Here is a 27,696-nt window from a genome sequence, read left to right as displayed (position 1 = left end):
AAACGGCGCCCCCCCCACCCCCTTTCTTTTTATAAAACTTCATTGAAGCAGTGTATTGCGGTAAGGCAATAGGCAAATGCGGGCCACTTTTTTTGGGGTGTGCCTGGGCTGATTTATGGTCCCAATCCAACCCTGGTGGCAACATGTCTAAAACTGCTCAAAGTGCTCAGATTATGCGGCAGACTTCCAACCTCCAGGTTTTGTACTGGACCCAGCGACCACTGCGTGTCCGGTCAGAGTGGCACAGCTGGGCGAACGATGCACCACACTGCATGAGGCAGGAAAGAGGGTTAATCGAGAGCAAACCCTCCAGTTGGAGATGCGCTTTGGTGGTCACAAATGTGAAGGATGAAAAAGCCCTTGTATGTTAGGAGTTTGTCGTAGTCCAAGTGACTACATGGAGAGGAAATGGGTAGTGGAACCTCCATGTGCGGTGCCTGGATGGTACTGGACGTCACCAACTCTTACATATATAGAAAGAGATAGACGCTTTCTAACTAGCCTCTTATTTATAATTCTTGAGCCCTCAGACTCCGCTCTAAATAGAATTTTGCTGCCTTCAACAGTTTGATCACAATTTAAATATACAAAGTCAAAAATAGATCGTTGTCTGCTAAGGTGACCTGGACGCAGTCACCTCCAATCACAGCCATCCACTCAAAACATTGGGTTCAACAGCAGAGGCTGTAACATACCTTTCAATTCAGCTTGAAAGCCAACTACCACCCCGCGTGCACCGTTCACAAGGCCCCGGCTCACATCCAGGTTCTTAGCGAGCATCACCTGCGAGAGAGAAAACACCTTCAGGACATGCCCATCTCGTCTTAGTGAAGGACATGCAGTCACACAATAGCAAACGCCCCACTGATGACACCAATGGGAAGGCAGCAAGGAGTTAGAGATCTAGAACATATCAAGTTCTGTTGCAAGGGTGCTATTCTACAGGTATAGTGTCTGTTCCGTTTGAAAGGACTTAAAAGAGCCGAAACCGCAAGTGGCAAACACATCTCAACCACAATGAAATATATTCCTCCTTTCCTAGTGCATCCATTCATGATGAAAGAGGGTTTAGATGGACTGATCCTTACATGATGCACATCTGACTCAAGTAATGCTTGGTGGGTTGCAGTCCATCAGGTTCTCAGTCTCCTATTGGTTTATTGGATCAAGTCCTCAGGGCTGGGGCTCTAGAGAATCCACTCTTGGGCTTTGGTCAGGAGAAAAAATCCTGAAAACATAAGGCCAGGTGTAGAATCCTCCCAGGCCGGTCCAACCACAGCACCACTGTGCTCGAAAGGGGTTGGGCGATTAGGGAGGGCGTATACTTCAAAGAAGGATGGTGGCCTACAGAGACCACAATCAAGCCCCTTTTCCAAACACTAAAGCCAAAGTTGCTGTTGTGAGCCTGGAGAGGCTTACAACAGCAACGGGAATAATATTTTGGGTAATGTGCCTGCTCTAACGTTTGGAAACCTGGCACTGCTTTGTGAATGAATGAAACCGCATTTATAGAGTGCACACCCACTCCAAGGAGTCTCCCGGCACTGGAGGAAGTGCTCTGCGACACACGAGGCTGGAGTGATTACCTCAATTGCTGAACAGCTAAGTTTTCATTTTTAATCGTGAACATTGAGAGTTTTGAGTGACCCAAAGTACCAGAGGAAGTTGAATCCCGGCTTTAGCACCGAGATAATTTTCTTATCTTTCACCGATTCTAGTCCCGTGGATTTTTGGGATGGCGACTCGATGACCGAAAGATGACAGTAGTGTCATAGGAGGAGCATAAACAGAAAGCCTCCTCCTAAGGTACACTGCGCCATTTCCGCACAGGGCTTTATGCGCCAGCACCAATGTTTTAAATTAAAATTCACGGGACGCCAGTAAAGTGCATCGAGATGTGGGGACCACAGACTGGTCATAGGGGCGCGATTGAGAACAAGTCTGGCCGCTGCATTCTACACAATTGGCAACCAGCTCAAGAGATATTCAGGCAGACCCAGAAACAGGACATTTCCATAATCAAGTCTGGATGTAATCAGGGCCTGGACTACTGTTTTCCTAGTATCAACTAAGGAGTGGTAAGAATGTTTAGGGTACGTAGTAACCAAAAACAGGTACCTACCAGAGCTTGAGTTTGGGGTTTACAGGGACAGAGCACCGTCAATTTTAATTCCCAATTTTTTTTATTTTTTTTTTTTACAGAGGGCTCAAGAGTGGCAGGGGGAGGAGCAGCCTGGGGACCACCACGATCTCCAGACTTCTGAAGGAGTTGTGCCGAAGAAAACCATCAACGATTTGTTGGGATCACATTTTAGTTGGTGGATGGCTAGCCAGTTAAACACTTTAGATAGGCAGGTTTTGATGATTTCACCCTCAAATTCAGCCTTTTATCACAAGTGAAGAGAAGCTGCGTTTCGTCAGCATACAATATCACTTTGGCCCACATGATTCAGCAAGAACGGCTAGAGGAGCCAGATAAGCATTAAAAAGCGTAGGGCTCATTGCTGAGCATTGCGGGATACCCACCATCAAACTCTGTATAGGGGATGCAAATAGGGGAATCCAAACTTCTTGGCTTCTTTCGTCCAAAAAGGAAGTCATCCACTTGAAGGCCGGGCCGCTAATCCCAATGTTATGTAGCCGATCTAATAGTCTGTCGTGAGGGACGTATCGAAAGTCGCCGAAAGATCCAACATGATCAAGACGACCTTGCCCCCGCAATCTAGCTCATCTTAAATGAAATCTATTACCTCTAGCCAGGCTGTTTCTGAACAACAGCTTGCTCTGAAACCTGATTGACTAGGATGCAGCAAATTACTTTCAAGGTAACAAGAGATAAGTGAATTAACAGGTTTGTCTAGCACTTTTGAGAAAGCAAGGAGAAAAGAAATCGGTCTGAAATTGGCCAGGACCTTAGAGTCAGCCGACCGCTTCGTAAGTAGTGAGAGGATTTAGGCGTGCTTCCATTTAAGAGGCATTCTTCCAGATGCTAGTGATGTGTTTTAAGACTATTAGCCACCGGATTAATAGCCTGAGCCACTTTGACCAAAAGTCGGGGCAGGCAAGGATTGGCGGGAAATCCAGACTTCAGACATTTAATGGTGGCTCGTCCATGGATGAGATAAAAGTGGAGAAGTGCGGGTGCTTCGCCACAAGGTGTCCTTGGGGCGGGCATCTCTAACACAGTTGTCAGCCTGCAGCACAATCGCCAGGGTGGCTTGAATAGTAGCTACTTTCTCATGGAAGAACTCCACCAGTTGGTTGGTCCATTTGGCTATTGGTTATTGGTGTTTCGTAGTGGCCTCTGGATTCAAAAAGGTTGACAATTTAGAAAATTTCTTCAGATTTATCCGATTCTTCAATTTCTCTCTCAAAGGCGGCTTTTTTCTCTAAGCTGACCTTTGCAAAGTTTTCCTTTAATGCTACCTCATAGGCGAGTTGTTCTTCTGGGTTTTACATTTTTCTGCCATATCCTTGGAGGCGCTTAGAGTTTTTTTACTTGTCTCTAGGTTATCATCAAACCAGGGAGCCGACTGCTTAGATCTAGGAGAGTGCCATTCAGAGAGTTGAGCTAAATCAGTTATATTCTAAGAAATCCAACTGAATGGAGTCAGCCTCACCAGAAGGTTGGGGGGGGTTGCGGTTTTAAGGGCAGCCCTCGGGTTGGAAGGAAGAACTGTGTGAAAAGCTCAGGTCATAATTTTAGTTTCTGAAGGGAGAATTTTTTTTTTTTTTTTTTTTAGAAAGTATAGGCCAATTAATGCTTACTAGATAATCGTCTGACCAAATTAATACTAAAGGGTCATCTTCTTCAAGCGTTATATTAGAGAACATTTGGTCCAATATATGGCATGCCCGATTATAGGTTTAAAGAGATGTGGGGCCAAGCGCGCACAGGGTAGCCTTAAGAGACGCCACCGCAGACTCCAATGGCTTGCCCATATGGAGGTGGAGGTCACCAAGCACTAGAAAATGCCAATATTTGAGGGACCAAGGTGCCAAAACATTGTTTAGTGATCTTGGGAAGGGACTGGTCTGTAGATCGGGACTCCAGCTGTTGGACCAGAGGAGAACCAGAATCTGCTTAGGTTGGTAAGAGCCACATGGTACACAGAGGTTAAACTGCACGTGTAAACCCTGCCCATGCCCAACAGAATCAATAATGCTTTCAGAGTGAGTCTCTAGGAGCAGAGACAGCTGCCCTATAAAGGCGTCTCCTTTGTTTTAGGGCTATTGCCGGGCCGGACGTACCTCAGATGACCTTTTGATGTTTTCTATATGTAGTTTGGTCAGTATGTCACAGTTCTAGTGTAACCAGAAAATATAGTGTGTTCTGTTCTAGCAAGTAATATTAAGCAGAAAGTCAAACATCAACGTATCCTTCATGGCTCATGTTATAACCCCAGCACCCCTCTTCCAACATCTCCCACCCAGCCCTCCCTTAGGACAAGCCCCAGGTCCCTCAGCCCCCTCCATCACCTGGGCCCCTTCCTTCAGCTGGAGAAGGCGCCCAACGGGGCACTGCGCATTGATGGTTTTCACCAGCATCGGGTCGCTGTCCAACGCCTCAAAGCTGCGCATCTCTCCTGTGATAAAGACAAGAGGTGGACAGATCACGTGTCTGCCTCGCATTCTGAACCATCATTTGTACAGACAAACATGGAGGCAGAGGAGACGATTCCAGAACAATCACCACAAGACAAGAGCAGGGACCTTCCAGAGGCCAAGCATCAAAGAGCACAGATCCCTGCGTCCGCCGGACACAACATTCCAAGGCCAGGACTTCTCATGAGACTCGCCAGCACCCATGTACCTCCTTCTAATCATGTGATCTACCCATTGTGCTTTGACCATCTGTGCATGAAGCTAAGAGCAGCTTCCCTGATGAAACAAGGACAGTAAGACTTCACCATCAATTTAAAGGTGTCAGTGCCACAGTCCCATAGCTCCAAATCGCATTTTAGACATTGTGGCATTGGTTTTAGTTTACGTGGGAGTTTCTCCAGATTGGCTCCCAGTGGGATCTGGCCTCTTCAGAAGAGGGATGATCGTACAGCCCCACATTATAGGAAATATTTGGGGTTACAGAAGACAAGAGATCGGAGGGGCATCAATGGCAAAATCATGCAGATGTCGCGACCATACCCTAAAATATTTCAGGGATATTTCATACCAAACTACTCCAATAACATAATTAATTAGTTTTCCATCAATCTCTGTGGGAAGAGGTAAGTGGGTTCAAGTCTGCAACAGCTTCGACAACTGGACACCGAGGCAGCGGTGGAATAAATTATCCAAATAAAGAGAAGGAAGAAGGTGGCTAGTGTGCCACGCCCACCTGGCAGCTGCGCCAATCGGCTCTCGTTGGTCAACTCCACGTCATCCTTGTGCGTGCACAGGCGTGTCGCTAAGATGCCATCGCGCTCTATCCGGTGGGTGACTGTGCGCGTGAGCTGGTCCGTCACTTCCTCTGTGCACCTAGGGTTGGGAGGGAGCAGGGTCAGTCAGACACTACAGCATTGAGAGAGAGAGAGAGAAAGCTGTAGGGTTGAGAGAAGTAGGGTCAGACACTCCTTGTCAGGGAAACTGCTCTCCCATCCTCGCAGCTCCACCATTAGGTGAGGCCCTGACGAACCCCTGCACTCCCGTAGTTTTAGGTGTTAGAGGCCCTCCTCCACCCGCAGGTTATACCTGCGCCTCATCCCTGGTGGTCCAGTTGACCTCGGACTCCCTCTCTCGCTCGGCTTTCTGCCCCCTTCACCCTTTCTGTTCTGCCCAGTTTTCACCTTCTGCTCCGTTTTTCATCCTCTCCGCTTTCACCCTCGTTTTCACCCTCTACTTTCTGCTCCATTTTTCACCCTCTTTCTGCTCCGTTTTCACCCTCTTTCTGCTCCGTTTTCACCCTCTTTCTGCTCCGTTTTCACCCTTTTAGCTTTTCACCCCTTCACTCTTTATAGCAGTTCTCTTCTGCTTAGTTTCACCCCTTATTCTTATCACCCCCTTACTCAATATCTCTTTACTTTTTTCACCCTTTGTTCCTCTTTCATTTTTCCCTCCTTTTGCTTGCCCAGTTTTCCCACTGCTGCTGCCCCTCCCCCAGCGCGAACAGCCCAAGCCAGTTCCCCTCCCCGCTCCTGCCTCCCAGCTGTCCAGCCCTCCCTGATCCCTATTTAATGGCAGCCGCTGTAGGGCCGCGCTGCTGGTGCGCCAAAGGCAAGCCCGTCTGCACTAGGAACCCTGGCCCTTCGTACCGCCAGCGCTACGGCCCAGCGGCACTCCACGCACTCAACCCAGGCCACAACAACAATTGCAAGCTAGCATCACTAGCCGACACCCACGGACTCTTCAGCTGTCACCGCTGCCAGCACACCTGCAGCACCACCAGGAACATGGACCCAGCACAACCCGCCCGCAAGAACACACCCGAATCGAAGACCCTGCAATGCATCCTCCTCAACGTTGGATCACTCCACACACAACCACCGAAATCTGGGACCTCCTCGACAGCACCACCCCGGACATAGCATTCTTCATCGAAACCTGGACCAACACCACCTCGGGACCAGACAGACATCGCCATTCCCCAAGGATAAAAGATCTCCAGGAAGGACCGCCCCACCCGCTCAGCAGGAGGAATCGCCATCGTCCATAAATCCACCCTCTGCCCAAGCACACTCCTCGATGAGCCCACAGACCTGATGGAACACCTCCAGTTCAAGATACTGGCCAGCCCTACCACAAACCTCCGGGGAACCCTCATCTACAGACCACCTGGACCCCGCGGACCATTCACCAACTCCATCACGGACACCATCTCCCCGCATGCCATAGCATCCACAGAGGCGAGACCTCAACTTCCACCTCGACCCCAACACCACATCCTTCCTAGACACCCTCCACAAAATTGGACTCTGCCGGATCGTGACCAAACCCACACACTCAGCAGGACACACCTTCGACCCCCTCTTCACAACAGGAAACTCGTTCACTTTCAGCCACACCACCGAACTCCCATGGACAGACCACCGATGCGTGCACTTCACCATCAGAACACCCACCATCCACAGACACCAGCACCTGCTCCCACAACGAAACTGGATCAAAATCACAGACGACCAGCTCACCTCCTCACTCAGCAACTCCACCCCAACCATAGCTGAAGACGACAACCCAAACACTGCAGCCCGAACCCTCCGACAGCGCCAACACCATAGCCCCGCTCAAGAAAAACAACAGCACTCACACCAAGAAAGCCAGATGGCTCACCACTGAACTTCAAGAATCCAGACGCATGTGCCGCCGACTCGAAAAGGCCTGGAGGAACTCCCAAATCTACAGAGGCCCTCAACGACTTCAGAGCCACCACCAAAGCTCACCACCAACTCATCAGGAAAACGAGAAAAAAAAAAATCAATTTAAGACAGGATCTGCACACACGCGCACAACAGCAAAGAACTCTACAGAATCATCAAGGAGTTCACCCAACCCACCAGCGAGTCTATGGACATCTCTCCCTCACAAGACCTCGGCAACAAACTCAGCACCTTCTTTCACCTCAAGAGATCTACGACAACTTCGACAAAGACAACCAACACACTGAACCCTCATCAGCCACCCCTGAAGCCAACGATTAACTACTGGACAGCCCTCCCCACCGAAGACACACTGAAGACAATGAAGTCAATCCACTCCAGGGCCCCCCACGGACCCATACCCCCATCACATCTTCAACAAAGCCGCCGCCACCATCATCACACCAATGCTCCGCCACACCATCAACCACTCCCTGACGAACGCCTCTTTCCCCAGACGACTGGAAAAACGCTGAGATCACCCCCTCCTGAAGAAGCCCTCGGTGGACCCCACCGACCTCAAGAACTACAGACCCATCTCCCTGCTCCCATTCCCAGCAAGTCATTGAGAAAGCCATCAACAGCCAACAGCCAACTCGCCACCTTCATCGAAGAGGACAACATACTCAATGCCTCCCAATCCGGCTTCAGAAAAAACCAGAGCAGAGAAACCGCCCTCCTTGCCGCAATAGACTACATCCGCTCCCTACTGGACAGAGGAGAAACAGTAGCTCTCATCCTCCTCGACCTCTCAGCCGCGGTCGACACAGTCTCTCACTGCACCCAAATACGCAGACTCCATGACGCAGGGATCCGGGACAAGGCCCTCGACTGGATCCACTCCTTTCTCTGCGGCAGAATGCAGCGGGTCAGACTCCCCCCCCCTTTCCTCTCGGCCCCTAAACCAACCACCTGCAGAGTCCCCCAGGGGTCCTCCCTCAGCCCCACGCTCTTCAACATCTACATGGCTCCGCTCGCCCCCATCGTCAGAACCTATGGACTCAACATTGTGTCATACGCAGACGACAGCCAACTTATTCTCTCCTTATCCAATGAACCCAACACCACCAGACACAACTTTCAAGAAGGCATGGAAGCCTTCGCCAAATGGATGAAAAGCAGCTGCCTGCAACTCAACACCGACAAAACAGAAGTACTCATAATGGGCCCAAACCCAGACACCTGGAACGACACCTAGTGGCCCCCCGTCCTCGGAAGCCCACCCTCCTCCACAGACCACACACGCAACCTTGGAATCATCCTGGACTCAGAGCTCAAAATGGACCGCCAGATCAACACCGTCTTGTCCTCCTGTTTTCACACCCTCCGCCTGCTACGCAAGACCTTCAAATGGATCCCCCTCGAACACAAAGACAGTCACTCACACCCGATCACCAGCAGACGACTACGGCAACGCACTACGCCAGAATAAACAAAAACCTCACCGAAAGCTACAAAACATCCAGAACGCTGCCGCAAGACTGGTCCTCAACCTGCCAAGACACTGCCACATCTCCCAGCACCTGCGCACACTCCACTGGCTCCCCATCGAGGCCAGAATCACCCATGCATACAAGGCCCTCCACGACACAGGACCAGCATACCTGAATAACCGACTCAAATTCCACGCACCTCGAAGGACCCTACGATCAGCCCAGCTCTCTTATGCCGTGGTCCCCCCCGCACCAGAAAGAACAGATCTGGAGGCCGCTCCTTCCCCTTCCTCGCAGCCAGAGCCTTTAACGCCCTTGCGCTCCACCTCAGACAGGCCTCGCTCCCCATCTTCACGAGAAATCTCAAAACCTGGCTCTTTGACAGACCCCCTCCTTGATGGACTGGAACCTGCACCCACCTCCCCCAGCGCCTTGAGACCATTACGGGTGAGTAGTCGCACTTAACAAACGCTGATTGACTGGTGAGCTGTAGGGGAGAGAGGGCGTAGGGTCAGACACTACAGAATGGAGAGCTGTAGGGGTGAGTCGGAGTAGGGTCAGCCAGACACTACAGCATGGAGAGAGAAAGCTGTAAGGTTGAGAAGGAGTAGGGTCAGACACTACAGAATGGAGAGCTGTAGAGGCTACAGGGAGCAGGGTCAGACTACAGCATGGAGAGCGAGCTGTAGGGTTGAGAGGAGTATGGTCAGACACTACAGAATTGAGAGCTGTAGGGGTCACTATTTTGTAGAGTCTGACCCTGCTGCTAGAGAGCTGTAGGGGTGAGAGGTAGTAGGGTCAGACACTACAGAATGGAGAGAGAGAGAGAGCTGTAGGGCTGGGAGAGAGCAGGGTCAGACACTACAGAATGGAGAGCGCTGTAGTGTTGAGAGGATTAGGGTCAGACACTACAGAATGGCGAGAGAGAGAGAGCTGTAGGGTGGGGAGGGAGCAGGGTCAGTGAGACACTGCAGAATGGCGAGAGAGCTGTAGAGTTGAGAGAGAGTAGGGTCAGACACTACAGAATGGACATCTGCGAGCCTCGGCCCTGGGAAGCAGGGGGCAAGGCCACAGTGCCCTGTGCTCACAGCTTGAGTGACACAAAGAAGTGTGCGTGGCTGAATAAAGGAAGCCATTAATCGAAACGGTGGGCAGGAGGTCCAAACTTCACTTATAGCCAAGGGATCAATCCATGGGGGGGGGGGGGGGGGCAGAGCACCTCAGACACTACAAAGGATTGGTGCAAACCTTACAAACAAGGTAATGCAGGACAAGGGTGCCATGGCAACAATCTCATGAACCAATGAGAGGCAGGAGCAGGCCTTACATACAGCCAACCACAGGAGGGAAGTAGAAGGAGGTGGAGCTTAAGTGAGACAGAATGAATGATGCAGCCTTTCTATACATTCAGCCCAGCACTGCACACAGGGCGTGCGGGAGTGGAATCTACAAGCATCCACAGACCGAAGGGACCAGGGTAAGCCATCCGGGCAGGTGCGGACCCTAGACCAGGCCCGAGGGGAGCCTCAATGGAGACAGTGTGGGTGCAATGACCCACCTGACGTAAGACGGGTAAACATACCACCAACTCCCCGCTCTCACCCACCCGCACAACAACTCACCTCCCCAGCCGGACAGCCTGCAGGAGAGAGATGAAGGTCTTGTCCGTCTGTCTGCGGACCGCGGTCAGCTCCATGTTCAGATGGATGCACTTCTGCCAGCTCTTGGCCTGGGGGGGGGGGGGGGAGGGGGGGGCGGGGTTATTGAACAGAGATTTACAGATCAAAATGAGATTAAACCAAGCCAAGGCAGAATATTTTAGATAAACTGGAAGACTCCAACCTCACTCACACTAGGAGTGGGCAGGGACGGGTCGGGTCGGGTAAAAGGTCAGATGGCCCAGGTATAAAGTGCATCAATGTCATTAATGTGAACACTGACAAGATGTCAGACACAGAGAAGCCGCTGCACTCAAGGGATGGGGAGTATTCCACGCACTTTAGTAGGACAGAGAAAAAAAATACCCTAAAGGCGGGGCCACTCTAATGATACGGCTGCAGAGCACCAAATTATGTGGCACAGGATTTACTAAATTATGTGGCAAGAAAAGGTAAATTATGTAGCATAACGTGGCGCATTTTGTCATAGTAGTACTTCATTTTGTAAGTTTTTCTCTTAACATAATATTGTCTGGATACAGATTGCACCTCATTAGTACTGGTCCAACAACAAAATGCAGATAAAAGGAACTGAAGGATAACCAGATAACCTTTACAAAGGACCCCTCACTGTGCACGACTCGTATGGCTGTATTTTCAGTAACGTTTGATCTGTTTGTGGTAGAAACTGATGTTTTTGGTTTACATCTGTAGATTATTGCACAGATGACGGATTATGTGGCAAATGCATAACTACGTAAAGAAAAGTGCAGCATTAGAACCACAAAGTTCCACTGGCTCCACCTAAAAGTGTATGCCATTAAAAGTGTTATTACCCCCAACTAGCCTCTTATTCCACCATCTACTTTCACGAACTTGAATTTTGCTTCTAGTGCAAACATAGCCCCGTAACATCACCCTGGCTTGCAGCCCCCTCTCACGACACACCCCTTCCCAGTCACTTCACACAGAAATCTTTTTTTTACATTTCCGCTTCTGAGTTTTGCCCCACTTCAAATAGAACAAAAAAAAAAAAAAAAAAAAGGAAAGTGATTTTCGTAGCAAAGAATTCCTATATTGTGCATCCACGGACCCGAGGCACCACAGCGTTCTCACACCAGTATACAGGGGCAAGGTTGGCTCCCACACCAGGCTGGAGTGGGAACTGCAGCGATGCACCATCAGCGGGAGCTGATCAGATCGCTCCCCACACACAAGGGCATACGCGTCCTGGGCGCGAGGTCTCAAGGAAATATGTGCTAAATATAACAAACTCAACTGATAAATCACAAAGACTAACCTGGCTGGCGGGTTATAAACTGCAGAGAATGATGTGTGCAGCTTGAAGGACAGGTCACTTTTACCTCCAGAAGATAGTGGCGTGCCTTGCGAGGGTACTAGAAGTCATTTTAATGCTACTTACAATGCTAGCCTGGTTGTGTGCCAACATGGTCACGGTTTGTGCAAAACAACCGCAAGGCAGAAAAGGCAAGGTTCCTGGTTTTTGTGCACTTAATTAAATGTGCCTGGAATCTGATTTTTAGGTCTCGCCTAAGCATTGCAGGCGATGCCTCTTCGAGACATGCTGTATGCACTCTGCTGGCTTACAGCCCGCCCGTCGCTTTTAATTTGCAGGTCGTTCAAAAAGGCTTACTTCTTCGTGGTCAGTGTTGGTTCTAGCTCACTCCTTTTTGTGTGTCAACCCCTCCCATGGACCATGATCCCATTACTCGTAGGCTTGGCCTTTCGTGCATGCGGGTTTGTTTAAACACAATTATTTTCTATTTTGTGTCTGCCTGTGTTTTGAAATGTCAGCTTTTCTCCCTATACCCCACCCGACTGAAGTTCAGCTACGATTGCCGTAAAGTGCTAATAAACTTATATAGCAGCATGTGCCGCATGTGCCATTTTGTTTCGGTTCCGTATCTGGTTACTAATCAGCATTTTTTGGGCTTTTGCCATGGTTTTATTTGATTTTTTCTGATTGACCATCTCTGCATTGTTTTTTTTTGTAGGCACGCAGAGAGCAGACGCAGAGGCTTGAACCCGGTTTCCCAGTTTCAAAGTTGGCAACTCTGGATGTTACCCCACATGCTCTTTATTAATGACTTGAGGAGAGTGCATTGGTTTTTGAGAGGCCTTCCTCATGCAGGTCTCTCCCCCAGTGTTGCTCCCTGTTACTTTCCCCTTCTCTGTTGAACCGAGCCGTTCGCTTCTCCCCTTTGCCTTCCCACCTCCTGCCCTCTCCATGTTGCTTTCATACCTCTCCTGCCCTCTGTGTTGCTTTCGTGTCCACCCCCTCAGCCCTCCCCGTTTTGCCTCTGTGCTAACCGCACCACCCTCCTCCCCGTCTTTTTTGTGTTGGGAAGAATGTAGTAGTCAATTGACTGATGTGTAGGCCCACTCTGGAAACATCAGACTCTGCTGTAAAAGAAATGGTGTGGAGTTTTAGTCTCCGCTTCCAACAGGGCGGATAACACTTAACTCCGCTATGTCCACTTCGCTTAATAGTGGAAGGGCATCTTGTTTCCATTCCGCGGATTTAACTTGAATTGCTTTTGTTGAACCATATATTTTGCATTTCCGGGATTAAGTTGCCAAAGAAAAGACCAAGGTGAGAAACATGTTTAGTTATTATTTGCAAAAGCTTCGCTTAGCAAATTATGCGTAAACATAGGGGTATGTTATAAAAGTGCCTCTGTGGTGGTGTTTATACACAGGGAATATTTCCTCATTTCAGAAGTTGCCACAACCACATGTTTCGACCCACGCCGAGAGCCCTTCTGTGTCTTGGGCCTTTGTCAGGGCTCTATATATCCTGTCCCTGCCTTGCTATACATGCGTTCTGTGTACATACGTGAGGCTTAATGCTCTCACCGGTATTGGGAGGAAAGCAATGAGAGAAAAAGTGTGTCAAAAAGGAAGGAAGCACATTTTAATGAACCAGACATAGAAGGGCTCTCTGCGTGGGTTGAAACAAGTTGGTTTCAATATACTTGGGTTATTTTTAAAGATTAAATTTTTTAAAAAACAAGTATACATTTAACCTATACCCCAAATACCCTATGAATAAAGAAATTATTTTGGTATACCTAGAGGTATTTTTAGATTCTCCATTTTCATCTGGATCCCTGCTTAGCCAGCAAGAATTGATCGAAGAACTCCCATCTTTGTGGTTGAGTCCGCCCTGGTGGTATCAATCTACCAGGGTGTGGATATGGGTCAATGATGAAGCATGTCACGATAAAGTGAGTGAGGTGTCCATTTCAATATCTTTGGATACCCAGAAAGCAATACCCTTTCTGGACCCTACCCATCAACCTCCATTTTTTATTTCCTTTTATCTTATTTTGCCCAGTTGCCTTTGTGTGTGAAAACAGCAAACCCTCATACTCATCGACTTCATGAGCGTCCTCTGGCATCATTCAGGTGATGCTCCCATGAAAGCCTCTCATACTTCACTGGTCTGGCAGTTTTGAGCCATAGGCCGGTCATAAGGTCCGCAGCCAGGCAAGTGCAATCACGGTTTGATCGGTCAGCGGTCATTCCTCAGGCAGACCAAGGATGTCTCACCTGGAAGCAGAAGGTGGTTCGCTCTGATGTTTTGGTGACTGGCGGCAACTGGAGGAAATCCCCACATATGATCAGCTGGATACCACCAAACGGCTCATCCTTCCTGCGCACAGCTCTGGAACAACGTAAACCACATTAGTAACATCATCAACCGTTGCTCAATCATCAGAAGCCAGCTGCTCCAATCCTGCAATTCCTCTTAGGAAGGAAAATATTTAGACAGCTCAGTGCATTGCCTTTTTTTTCTTAAACCTTTGAATTGCTCTTTAGGAGCCACGGATTAAAAAAAAATATATATTTTAAATAGATTTTGTCCATATTAGGAAGAGACTTGAATTGAGAAGTGTCAGTCATCCATATAAGCAGATTAAAACACCCAACTCCAGAGCATATCACACGCTGCAGAACAAAAGGCAGGGTATATCCAGGGGAAAGGGTGGATGGTAATATTCAAAGATGCACGTCTGCCTTTGGAGATCACCAGACCCCTCCACGACACAAAGAACAGAGTTAATCAACTTCTGTCAGCATCTTGGATCCTGTATGTGTCAAATATGGAGTACATCTAGAAGAGATTCACTTCACATTGTACAAGAACAAGAAAAAGAAAAATCTTACAAAACAAAGTGATTGAATAATGGACACTTTAAACCTAACCACTGCTCACTACCAACTTCACACTGCTTGGTAGGTTGGGCAGTAAATACCAGGCTTAAAATTTGTGTGGTTTATAAAATCATGGTAATAGTCAGAATACAATGGTGGGATGAAAGTATCGGGAACGGTGTGCGTCTCCCAACAAACGATCAGCTCTGATGCTGGGCACAGACCTCTAGGCTCACGAGCTATCTGGTCTTTGTGGAAACTTACCGGGCAACAGCCTCCAACTTATCAAAGAACTCCCCCTCCACCATGGAGACTTCATCGATGATCAGGTGCTGGCAGCTGATCCAATGCTGACGCACTCCAGGTCTCTGTGCCAGTTCAATACACTGATCGAGAGGGGCCTTCCCAGAGCCGATCCCTGCAGAGACAATGAAAACCAAGATCATCCTGGGGTCTCAAGTCCTTCAAAGCAGACCGGGTTCAAAAGACAAGCAATCAACGCGCAACAGAGTCATACAGGTATTTTGGGTCAACCTACTTTGCCTGTCAGTCTTTGAGTCTTTCATATTTTGGTTTCGCCCACCACAGCATAGAATGCGGAACAATGGGAGAGCCCACTTCAGCTTCTGGCCCTCTTGCACGGAAGGGCGAACTCTCTACTTTGGCAATGCTTTTTCTGCTCCATTGTGTATTCTTTATATTTTTTAATTATTCATATGTGTTGTACACCTGCATGCTAAAAGTGCCAATTCTGCTCTTATTAAATTACAAGCACGGATTCCTTTAAGAGTTTTAGTGCAAAAAAATGGCTTTAAAAACAGAGGTGGATGTAAATCCAAAAAGATATGGGACCAGTCATTCGAAACTGGCAAACAGAACCAGGTGGAGGTTGTACTGAAATTCTGCTTAACACCAGAAAAAAAAAAGCAGTGATTGAAAAGCAAGCAGTGGAAGGAGGTGGCAGCCAATTACAGATTGTAAAGAGGAAATGCTCCGTGGGAGGGACAAACAAGATTGACAGGCCAGGTTACGAATAAAAAGCTGGTGAAGGAGTGTGGCCATTAAAGCCATGGTAAGCAATGGGCAGCGACCAAGCCCCATTATGTTCCTGGTAAGCCATAATATGCCACACAAATGAATATCTAGTAGGCAAAACCCAACCGCTCCCCCCACCACAATATTAACACGCGAGCAAGTGTGTCGGTTTTGCCACAGATGGATGGACCCTGCAGGTGAGGCAACACCTGGTCTTCACCCCGAGGCTGCTAATTCATGCCCTGCTAGTGTTCCGAGCAGCCACCTTCTTCCGGTGAAGGCTGAGGCGACCTCAGACAGGCAGCTGGGTTCAGAATCTTAGTCCGGGTCCTTGGGGCGGTACACTCCCGAATAAATGGATTTAATAAACAGTTTGGTCCAGGAACCTTCATTCAGATATGGTTAGGCGTCGTTCGCATTACACCTGGGATTTTTAAGTACGCTCTCACTGGTCTCGGTTTGGAGGGTGTTCACACATGGTTATTCACAAAATACTGTGCTGTAAGCATCCCTCACAATCACTTTCCCTTTCCACTGGCCCTTAGGCCCCCCCTCATGCAATGCTTCTTATATAATGAACAACAGGATATTATAGCATGATTGTCGGAAAATGTGAGCCCCCACCCCCCCTCCCTACTGATCAATCGACAACCCCGCTCTCCGTACCCTGGTTCAACCCTTCAGACCAACCTCTATTAAGGGATCTACCTTCCGAAGACTTATGTTCAACCATCACAGAGAACCAAGAAGTAGCCTCTGACACGTTTGCAGCCAGCGTCCCTCAGTGGCTTAGCTGCCGCCTCAAGGACGGATTTAAGAGCATTCGGTTTCCTCCATCCAACAAACACTCTGGAGGTTTAGATGTTTCAGTAAATGACAGATGTGGCTTAACACACTCCAGGAGCACCCGGGAAACCACCCCTGCATCCTCCTTTCATTCCGAGCATAGACAGTCCAAATCTCCTCCCCTGCCCCTCCTTAGAGGTACCATGCCACACCACAGTGACTGCAGCCCCCCCACCTGTAAATCATCAACAGTATCCAGTTCCCCACCCTTCCCCTCTCTTTAGACACCACCCCACAGTCCTGTGTACGACTGTAGCCCCCCCTCACCTGTCCCCTCCCCAAGAAACCTGGGCTTACCTGCAAAGGCGTGCAGCGTGGTGCCACCGATGTGGCAGGCGGCCACCCCAGTGCTGGCGGTGGCATAGGTGCTTTTGGGTGGCAGGGAACCCACAATCCTCTTCAGAAGGTAGGACTTCCCAGTTCCTTCAATGCAAGAGAAAGACAAGACTTGAGACTCCAGGGAAGGCTCTGGGCCGCCACATGGGGGTGAAAGTCAGACACTTACCAGCGCTGCCCGTAAAGAAGACGTTCTTGCCACTGAGCACCGTGCTCAAGACCAGCATCTGCTCACTGGATAGCTGCACCCTTGAAGGCATCGTCAGGGTGGGCTTTTTGGGGGGACGCAGGTTGGCGACCTCAATAAGGGAAAAGGGGGAGACATTTTTTTTTCATAAAGAGATAGAGCCAAGCACTAAAGCCATGATTGAAAGAACTGAAAGGACACCAAAAACACGTATTTAAAGTTATTATGGTCATTCCTAGATCCAACACAACTGGATACATTTGTGCGGGAGCCACAATTACAACTGAGCTTCAGGTACTAAAGCTGCCAACACCAGTTACTCATGGAATAGTGTCTGTCTGAACTAGGACTGTACACCCCACCATACTGCAACACACCACAATAAGACAACAAACACACCCATAGCTGTAAACAGTATAGGCTATGCACTCCCAACGCTATACACACTACAATTGAAACCACCACTACAAACAAACCTATCACAAACCACCCAAACAAAGCAAAGATTAAACCTAGCCACGAGACACAGGACATGCGTAGACCTGCTCATTCACAGCACAGTCCATACACTGCTTCCCACAGATACAAGAGACAATCGCAGAACCACCTCCCAAATACTTGGTCACACATGGGTCCTGGGCCTGCAGCTCCCTCCACCAAATACATGCTGGCTGGGAAGTGAAGGGTAAATAGAAGAGGCTTTGAGGACATGTTCTATACTATCAGAAGCACTTTAGATAGGCTTTTATGATACCAAGCCTCATCATCATCTACGACTGTCAGTAGAATGGTAAGCACACATTCTAGACCTTGTCTTCACACCACAAGTTTCTACCAGCCGAGATCCAACAAAGGCGTCGTTTAGCCTCAGAAGATCCAGGCACCCAGTCCCAACTTTAGTACAAACCAATGGGGCTGCCATGCCCAGGGTGGGCTACTTCATACAATACAGTTGGCTTCACCAGTATACACACAGCCCAAACCTTACAACAACGAATGCCACATGATTGGGTTCAGTCACCTTTTCGTGACCACCCCAAAACACAGGCTGCAGACTTCTAGTCAAAATCAACAGTGAAAACCTGCACATTCTACTCTGGTTCCCCGAATGGAAATACAAAACTCCATACTATTAATCTGAACTGTTCCTTCATCATGGCATCACTCGCCCTGCTACAACCTTACCTGCCACTACAGGCCTCATCCTGCCCCACCGTGGCCATGAAGAATCGAGATGGTCAGGACTGGTCATTTGCGTTCTGTAAAAAAGGCTCTAAAAACCAGATAAGGTCATGTTGGAATCGATCGACAGACCATAGTATGTGGATACTTTTCCCCCCAGGATACAAGGCCTGTAATAGGACACCCTTCAAGGGACAGACACGGTTCAAGGCAAGCACCTAGCTGCATAACAAACAATATAAAAAGACTGTCTCTCTCACACACACACAACCTCCCCCCTCTCCCACCGCCATCCTTTGGACTTATAGGGCTATCAGTGGGGTACTACATCTCTTTTTCAGTATACACAGCACTTGTCCTAAATGCTCCACAAGTAAACAATGCTGTAAACACCTGTTCACTACAAAACCCACAACTCAGATGTCAAAGATCAGTCAAAGCACCACACACCCCACATGCCAATCACAGTGCACACATTTCCACTCCTTCCTGCGGCCAGGCTCTTACTGCGCAAGTTTCTGAGGACACAGTTCTCCCTCGCTTCTGTTGACCGTTGGCACCTCTGTTTCCAAGCCCCTTGGCCTTCACCGGAGTCTCGTTGGCCTTGGCCCGCTGCTCGTTTGCCTGTTGCACATCCTTCGCCTGGATTGGACTGATGGTCTCAAAGGTGCGCGGGAGGCCGTATAGCAGGCGCATGCGGTCACTGACCGGCTTGGTCACATTCTGATCCACTTCATGCTTCACCATCAAGGTCTTCATGAACAGCTTGAGTTTGTTGGGTGGGCAGTTGGCGATCAGCACCTGGATGTTCTCTGGCACCAGCAAGATGGTGCCCTTCCCGTCCTGCAGGAAGCGCGAGAAGAGCTTGATCTGCCTCAGCACAAAGTTCTGGGGTAGCTTTCCATCGTTCACTTGCAGGACAATCTCCCGGAACTCGTTGCGGCCAAGGGTGAGCACAGCACTACGCATCACTTTACGCTTGGTGGACTGCCCAGCGGCATTGAGGTGTTCAATGGTGGCACTGCACTGGACCTCCGCAGACAGCTGTGGACCCAACATCTTGGAAGGAGTGTTCTTTCCTAGAGGAAGATGATCAGATGGTAAGGGCAAGCAGTAAGGAATGTCCAAGAGTATAGACTTCCAGTGGCGTAATCAAGAACAGGACCCCTGGCAGTGCCCCACAACAATACACCTGGAGGTCAGCCCTGATGCAGAGGAGAGATCACAACACTTAGGATCAGCAGTGTGCTCCAGGACAAACTCACTCACAAGAACCATGCAGCAGGGTTCTACTTAGGGACTGGGTCTCTACCCTGCACCGGGGTATCCTAGATCGAGGGTAGCAGCGATAGGTTATTTGATCTCTCCTCACAGTCGTCCGAGGGAAAAGCAGGGAGTGGTCCAAGTCACTGTTAACCTCTGCCTTGAGGATTTTCATACCAAAAAAAGAAGAAGAGGTTTCTATGGACACAAATTGATTTTATGCACCCTTTCATGATGGGATACTACATTTAACACAAAAAGCATATGGCCAGAAAAGATGCTTCATATACGTTTTCAAAATGCACCGTAATAGGAATGGAGAGAAACGCAAGAATATTTTACAGCATGCAGGAGCAGCTCCAGAACGGGTCCATGGAAGCCGTCACACATGGGGTAGGAGCGTATTCCACAGTATGCGTGAATGGCTACCTCTTAAAAGCAAACCCCTGAAACACTTCCCAACTCTCTGCCTACCTTTACCTTCTCACTGTACTCACCCTCCTGATTAGCGTGGAAGAAACAAGGGACAGGGATAACCAGGGCAACTAAAGTTTGAAGAGCAAAAGACTAAGTGTGGATGGATATAGATGAGGGGAGGAGGAACATAGAACAGAATAGAGAGGTGCAAAAGAAAAGGCGATTGTAAAGGTAGAAGAGACGAGGTGAGGAAAGAAGAGAAAAAAAAAAGGAGGGAGAAAATAGCTAGAGAAACACGTGAAGATATGAAGGATAGAAAAGGAGGATAAATGAGAAGAATACCACAATGAAGGGAGCGTATTTCATTAGGTCATCCATGCCTGCTAAATTCCCAATCAGCAGTTCTTACATATATCCGCATCCAAATTCAACAACGATTTCCCTGTAAACAGCTATTACAGTGGTCTTGTAAAAGCATCTTACTTATTTGCAGTCAAATCCCTTTAATTAAAGCCCCATTCAGCTAAGACGGCCTCATTACTCGCAGCCGGCCCGATAAATCCCGCTGTCAGATTGGGAATTTAGCAGGCACGGATGACCTAATGAAATACGGTGCTAATGACATTTTGGAAACCATTATTTTAGAAAAATCGAAATAAAAATCCGAACCTTTTGCATGATAGGTAGAAGTTACACAGAAAGAAAACTGATCTATAGCCCTGATGACGTACTACGTTGGACGAAACGCGTTGGCTGAATTTATTAGGAACTTCTGTTGATTAACTGCTACAAGCTTGTCAATCAATACTGATGAACTGTCATAATCGTTGTGGAAACACTATCCTAAAGTGACGTGCAATAAATTGTGGATCCAAGGAAATCTGTCTTTTTGATTGAATCAGTTGGGAACAAATTTTCATATACGGATTACTGAATACGGCGCTCCCTTCATTGTGGTATTTTTCATTGGAGGTGGTCCTGCAGCGGTGGGCTACAGAAGGTTGAGCGGGATTGATTGGATTAATAACATTGAATGGATATAGCAATAGTCCTGTCCTGTGCACACCCGTTGGAAGCCCTCACCGCAAGGGATTATTGATAAATGAGAATGGAAATGAGAAGGTGGCGGCGAGTGGGGAGCAGGCCGGACCTGGTTTGATGTTTTTGGTGATGAGCAATCCCCAGACCCCGTTGGAGATACGGATTAGTGTGGGTGGTAGGGTAGAAGAATCTACTGGTCCAAGTGTCTTTCACCTTAGGGATAGGAGGGCGGAGAGGGGTGTCACATGGTGGATTCACATCTGCAAATGTCGGTGCATGTGTGCGTTCCTTTTGGATGGCTAAGGACTGATGTTCAAAGTCTTCTACCTACGCAGGGCCCTGAAGTAAACAGTGGGCAGAACATTGAGGGAGCATGGCCACCCCAAGTCATTCTTTGAAAGTGATAGGTTAGAGGTCTCAAACAAAATCTATGCGCTATGGCAAGACAGATTTTATCAGAGCGAGCGGTTTTAGGGCCTCCTGGCCCGTTCTGGCAAGAGAGCTCGAGCTACAAGGAACAAGTGTTCTGTTTATTCAGCAAGTGAATGAGCAATAAATACGCCTATAAATCTTGTTTTTTTTTTTCTTGTCAAAGTGGCTGGTTTAAGGACAGAAGTCAAATGCCAGTGTGCGGCTTCTTACAAATTATTGCTTATTTTATCCCAGAGATTGGACTATAAAGTTAGAGCATTTTGTAAAGTGAACTGTAGTGACATCAGTTTTTTCCCTAATACACAGTGTTTAAGTAGGGGGAGGGGAGATAAAAACAGCTCCGCTGCAGGAACTTTGCCCACCCCGGGTTATGATGTAATGCAGACTTTTGTCAAAACTCCGTCAACCACCACATGGCGAAGCTTTTTTCCTCGCACGCGGTGTGCCCATGTTACGCTGGTGAGCTAAAATGTGCATTCCCTAGCATGATTTTCAGGGGCTAGAACAGCACCGCCAAGATTCTCTCAACAAGGGCGACTGCCCATAACAAAAATGATGCCCCTCGATTAGAAAATCTGATCGAACGGTATCAAAAAAGCAGTGCACTCTCAGCGCAAACCGCACCATCCGGCGCACCATTTTGCAGCACGAAACATGCTCCTATTGAGGGAATTTTTTTTAAATTTAAAAAAAAAAAAAAAAAAAAAAAAAAAAGGCGCACCAATCCGCCTGCAGACCGAGTTTATGTAACCCAGCAGAATTCCAGAGTTAGACTTTGCAAGTTTCACCCTCCCCTACATTTAAGTAGCTTGTAAATGAACTGTACAAATATTTTAAATGTATGAGCAGGCAAGAATTTTGTTTTGTGACGAAGTGTGATGGAAACAGATTTTAATAGGATCAAAACAAATGCTTATCATTTGCACTTCACAAAGAAATTATTTGCTGAAACCCAATTTCCACACATCATCATTTGTACGCTTTACAGTTAATGAGAATGTGCTATCACATCATGCTGTAATCAGTGCTTTAAATTGGCTAGTACTGAGTACCGGCACTTTCATTTTCTTCCCTTGAGTACCAGCACTTTTTCTAGAATGAAGAGAGTACAGGTACTCGTGGGGACCTGACTTTAACGGAGGCAGCGCTCCCTTCTTCCCTCAACTAATACCACGGCAGCACCTTCATCAAGAACTGCACGGAATCAATCACAGGAGCTCGTCACCAGGACACAACCTGAGCTGCTTTGTAAGTCATCAGTTACAGAAAAGAGTAAACCCAAATTTTGTCGCTGGGACCTGGGTGTATATCAGTACAAAAGGGAAGGGGTCCCAGTACAATGTTAATCACAAAAGATTAACAATGACTAATAAAATAAATCTAAAGAAACTGTAAGGAACACTGTTATATAATCACAATGCGCCATGTAACAATGTATTACAAAAATGCAAAACGTCATCATCAAAAACAATAGTGCCCCACAGGGTGAGGGAAGGAGAGTGTCAAGAAAGAAAAGTGGTGAAGGGTTAGGTGAGTGATGAAGTGAAGGTCATATGACCTTAATCAAAGCAATTCTCAATCCTGGCTTCAGCACACAGCCAGAGTAACGTACAACAAATGTTCATAAATTATGCCGTGATTCTAAATTTCCTGTATAAATCAATCCACTCGGGGTAGAAGCTGGCAGATGGACCAGTTGCCGACGCACAAAACGGCAGGGATGTGGAATTCCGATAGCCGACACCCGGGACATATTGTTTGGGGTCAAGGGCAACATGTTTTCTTGTGTATTTTGTCCTTGGGACAAGTAGGCCCAACTCCCTCTAGCACAAACCCTTTGGCTGCCAGTTTACAGTACCACATTATGGATCAGGGAAGGGCAATGTCTGCAGCTAAGTTAATATTTGTGTCCATGCTGTTCAAACTTGTATTTATGGTTCATGTACAATGCTCCCAGAATGCCCTCTGATTATATGCAAATATTTGCAGAAGCTTGAAAGTAAGAGTGACGATTCTTTGCTTTCAAAATAAAATGTTCACAAAAATATGTAATAGGGGGAAAACATTTTGCTAAACTACTGTAAGATTTTATGTACCATATCTTTGCAGCATCATTTAGTAACATGGTGATGTATGCTTTTATTTCTCCAAAATATTCCTAAAGTAAAATCATTGTAACCAGTTTAAATACGATTTTGGGAAAAAAATAAACAAGCATTGGCAAAGCCAGTAGGTCGGAAATTGGTTGTAAGCCTTTTGGTTTTGTCAATGCGTGACTTGTTTAGGCATGGTTTTTGTAAAACCTTATCAGTGTGGGAGCTGCTGGGCCCTCAACATTATAACAAGCATTGGCAAAAGCAAAAATTGTTTTTGGTCTCAAAAGCACACACTGCCACAGCAGTTGCGGGCACTGAACAAAACTACTTTGTGTGCCAATATTCTCCTTTTAAAACAGCCGAATAGTGTCACTCACAGAGAAGCCAGCTGATAGACCGAAAGAGAGAGAGACACAGAATTTTATTAAACACAAAAGGTCATGGTTAACACATGGCCTAATTAGAGGTCCAATTATTAAAGAAAGTCTCAAAAGTGCATCCATGGTATATAGCCTTGCATTAACTGCATACATACAGTTTCCATGAATTCACAGTTTCCATGAATTCACAATAATTTACAGAAGTAGGCCAAGAAATAGTACTCCTAGAAAATATTTGTGAACTGCATTTTAGCATGAGCAAATGTGCATGTGTAGTTTACTCATGTGAAAATCTGAATGTTTCTAGTTCACTTTCCCTCCACTTTTTTCCCCAAACCTGGAAAAAGTTTTACATCTGCGACTGTCGGGAGTAAATTTCAAACCTTTTTCAGTATGGGAAAAGAGTTGGTGAAAACCCTTAAAAGATGCAAGTTAGTAGGTTTGCACAGACTCAAAAGGGCATTCCAACCCTTGAACTATTGCTTACCACTACCTTCAGCCCCAGTATGTTGGCCTGCAGAAACGTAGCAACATACGGGAATTGCTGGTGTACAAACCCTACTATGGTACGAGCCCTGGCATAGTTAGAGAGGCTATTTCAGAACCGTTTATATAATAAGATTGCTGCTGTAATTTGTTGCCGCATTACATGGCATAAAAGGGACAAGTGGATTCATGAAGCAACCTGCCCCATGGACAAGTAGACATTTTACTAAATTCCACTCCCCTGAAAACGATAGGGAATAGTTGGACCTTATGGGAGGGTCTTCCTCAGGACAGGGGAATACTGGGGGCAGATCACCGGGAGTTTTGTTTCACACATGGGCCCTTGTACCCACCCACTGCTCCTTTTGGCGAGTAGCTGCACTTATATCCCCCCCCCCCCCCCATTTAAAGCACTGACTGTAATAATAATAATAATAATAAATTGAGAGTGAGCGTTTTAACAAACTGAGGAACATTCCTACTCCTACCATGACGACAATGCTATTAGTGAATTAATAGCTAAGTCAGGAGTTATATTTACCTAGGATTGCACCGGCTGTGTTTTTTACAGGCAACCCCAGTGTTTTAAATGTCCCAACCGGTACAAAAATAAACAAATTAACCTAAAGCTGGCATTTTAGCCCATATATGTACATACTTCAAACAGCAAATAAAAATAGAAAAGAACTTTTAAATGTGTTCTATAGGGGCATTACCTATCCCAGGCTAATAATTAAATTAAAGTAAACAAAAAAGGCAGAAACCCATGCTGCACAGGATTACATACAATTTTGTTTAAAGTCCTACTAAGCATCAACGCCAGACCTTTGCAGAGTCTCACAACCACAACAAACGGCTGGTATTTTTCTCTTGGAAAGGAGGCGACCCCACCCATGTGTACCCTATATGTGAGCTAGATTCTTAGTATTCATGGAGTAAATGTTTAGTCTATTAAATCAAGCAAACGAGTGTTGCACAGCAGAAATGCTGAATTCACATTTGAATGTGCTCTCCTATGAGACATTGAAGAGAAAGGAATCTGTGAAATACGAGATTTGCCCAAGATCACACAAACGGAGACACATTTATGGGGCTAGCACACTACAGTTCGGTTCAGTTGATTATTCAAGTCACTAGACCTGAAGGTCTGGTAACATTTATGATGATTTTTCTCGGCCTGGCTTAACAAACTGGCAAAAGTACCCCAGGGGCGTTGCAGCAGTTTAAAGTCCGTTTCTAGACCATAGCAGTCCGCAAGAGGAGAGGTGTGATAAGTATATTATTATCATTCAGTAAAACGTGTCGTTCACATCACTGACGTGTCACACGCAAGCAAACTGAACAACTTGGCAGCTTTGTCACTTTTCGGGAATCTTTTCCCTCTCCGACCCAAGTCCTCCCCCCCCACATCTGAGCTTAAAGTGCAGCTTGAGGTCACGCACGTGTGCAAGGGCCATCAGACACTGAGGACGCGGTCACCTCTGACCCCATCGCCACTTAGACTGTGTAAAACAGGCACTTCTCTGTAATCATGCCCAAGACGAGATGAAACTGCTTACCTGGGTAGTGAGCCCTTGCATCACCCACCAGTCTGCACCCACCACCACAGCCCCTTTATGTATCCACACTCTGACCTGTGATTAGTATCTACGATCCTTCGACAATCAAGACGTGGAAAGAGACACGGGGGACAGACAGCCGTACAGGGAGGGGGCCACAGCCATAAGGGAGGCTTTGCTATGGAAACTGTGCCACCTCCCAGGGGTGTCCAGCATTGCTCTAAGAGGGCAGGGTGCGTCCCAGATTTCCAGGACAATCACCCACTAAAAGACTCCCATTAGAGGCTTTTATTCAAGTGGACCCCATGTGGATGCCCTAAAGTAGGCATTAACTGGGCCTTCAGAAACCCCTCTGCCCCATGCTGAAACTGCCACCATGCAGTGGAGACCTTCAGGCGGAGGAGGGCGCTGCACGTGGCAGGTTTTTGCCTCTGAAGGTGTTGCTTCAGCAGCAATATGGAAAGCGTGCACGGAGATTTCTGGCATCGATGTTAATTTACTGTTACACTGTGGTGGTGCTTGCGGCGTGTTTAGGGTTCTAGGATAGAGACGTGTAGGATTTTGGAGCATGTAAACGAACCAGGAGGGTGTCAACCTGGACACATGCAGAAATCTTCCTGAACAGGCTGCATCTCACTCAACAGCGTTCAGTCCTCGTCAGCTGCCAGGAGGGGCGAGTGGCAGAGTTCGAGATCTCGAAGGATCCAGGTGAGGTGTGATTAGGCCACCCGGCCACCCAGCTCCCACTCGAAAACCCAGGACTACAAGTCCCAGAATGCAAAGACAAAACATATGGTTGGCGGCTCCTGGCCTCCGAGCAGGGGTAACGTGAGATGTATGGCCAGGTGAGTGTGGGAGCGAGCATGGGAAGCAGCTGGTACGTGAATATAGAGCTGGGATATGGAGAGGAGGGGTGGAACAACTCGCCTAAGCAGACGCTGCTCCTTTAGAAGGAAACACGTCTCCCTCATACCCGAAGAGAGAGAAAACTACCATTCATCTAAGAAGGCCCCCACCAATGAGACACATATGGCCGCATCCAGAGTGAGCCCCCCTGCACACAGGTGAACCTAGCTCTTCTCACTGCCTGTTCCGTGGATAACCTGCGGACAGTCTCACCTGCTGACTGCTCTGGGGTCTCTGCGGGGCTGAATCCGGGAGGTGCTGAGCTGCAGAGGCCGGGGCTGCACTGGGTGGCAGGCACTGCGACTCCGGCTCTACCCCGCTGCTGCTGCTGCTCCGGCCCCTGGCACTTGCTGTCAGGCTCTCCTCGAACAGCAGCCTCGTCTCTCAGCAAGAAGCACTTTCAAAAAAGCCGGCATTACAGGCAGCCAATTAGAGAGAGGGCATTTAAAGAATCCACCAATGGCAGCCACGGAGTAGCCTCTAACGGTCTCGTGACGTCAATGCGGGGCAGAAGTGAACAACTTCAATGCGGGGCGGAACTGTGTGACCTCCACCAAAAAATAACATCCGGTGTTATGGGCAACGAGGCCCGCCCAGAAGCCCCGCCTAAGGTCAGGTCGCTGTCCTGGGACCTGCTGCTGAAGTCAGGTCTCCTCGGCTCGAGGGCTCCGTGTATCAATGCCGAGAGAAACCCCCGTGGCTGCAAAGTTTTTATATCGCTTGTATGTGGCATTTCTATTGATTCAGTAAGGCAATAAGTGACGGTTTACTACCAAATGTGTTTCACTTCGAGTGACAGTTTCTGGAGAGTAAATCAACGACCATTTATTTAGAGTCTCTGTGAGTTTTCATTCACTGTAGCAGGGCATTAAAGTCAGAACTATTGGCTTTGCCAATGCTTGTTGATA

The 27,696-nt window shown here is 47.7% G+C and overlaps 1 protein-coding gene across 1 annotated transcript in view; it reads right to left on the bottom strand.

The window, feature by feature from the left end:
• The window catches only part of PIF1 (PIF1 5'-to-3' DNA helicase), a 31,702-nt gene extending 4,531 nt beyond the window's left edge, over positions 1-27,171 (bottom strand). Inside the window, exons 1-10 of the mRNA XM_085602992.1 lie at positions 27,002-27,171; positions 18,716-19,287; positions 17,009-17,138; positions 16,801-16,926; positions 14,887-15,040; positions 14,017-14,131; positions 10,408-10,514; positions 5,339-5,478; positions 4,480-4,586; positions 696-783 (exon numbers count right to left, since the gene is read on the bottom strand). Of these exons, the coding sequence (XP_085459118.1) occupies positions 696-783; positions 4,480-4,586; positions 5,339-5,478; positions 10,408-10,514; positions 14,017-14,131; positions 14,887-15,040; positions 16,801-16,926; positions 17,009-17,138; positions 18,716-19,267 (1,519 nt within the window). The 5' untranslated portion in view covers positions 19,268-19,287; positions 27,002-27,171. The remainder of the gene's footprint in view (positions 1-695; positions 784-4,479; positions 4,587-5,338; positions 5,479-10,407; positions 10,515-14,016; positions 14,132-14,886; positions 15,041-16,800; positions 16,927-17,008; positions 17,139-18,715; positions 19,288-27,001) is intronic.
• Positions 27,172-27,696: the final 525 nt, after the last annotated feature.

Source organism: Triturus cristatus, chromosome 4_2 (genome assembly GCF_964204655.1).
Source record: "Triturus cristatus chromosome 4_2, aTriCri1.1, whole genome shotgun sequence".
In the NCBI taxonomy this organism is placed as follows: Eukaryota; Metazoa; Chordata; class Amphibia; order Caudata; family Salamandridae; genus Triturus; species Triturus cristatus.
The sequence above is the reverse complement of the archived record's forward strand: the minus strand, read 5'-3'. Positions and strand labels throughout refer to the sequence as shown.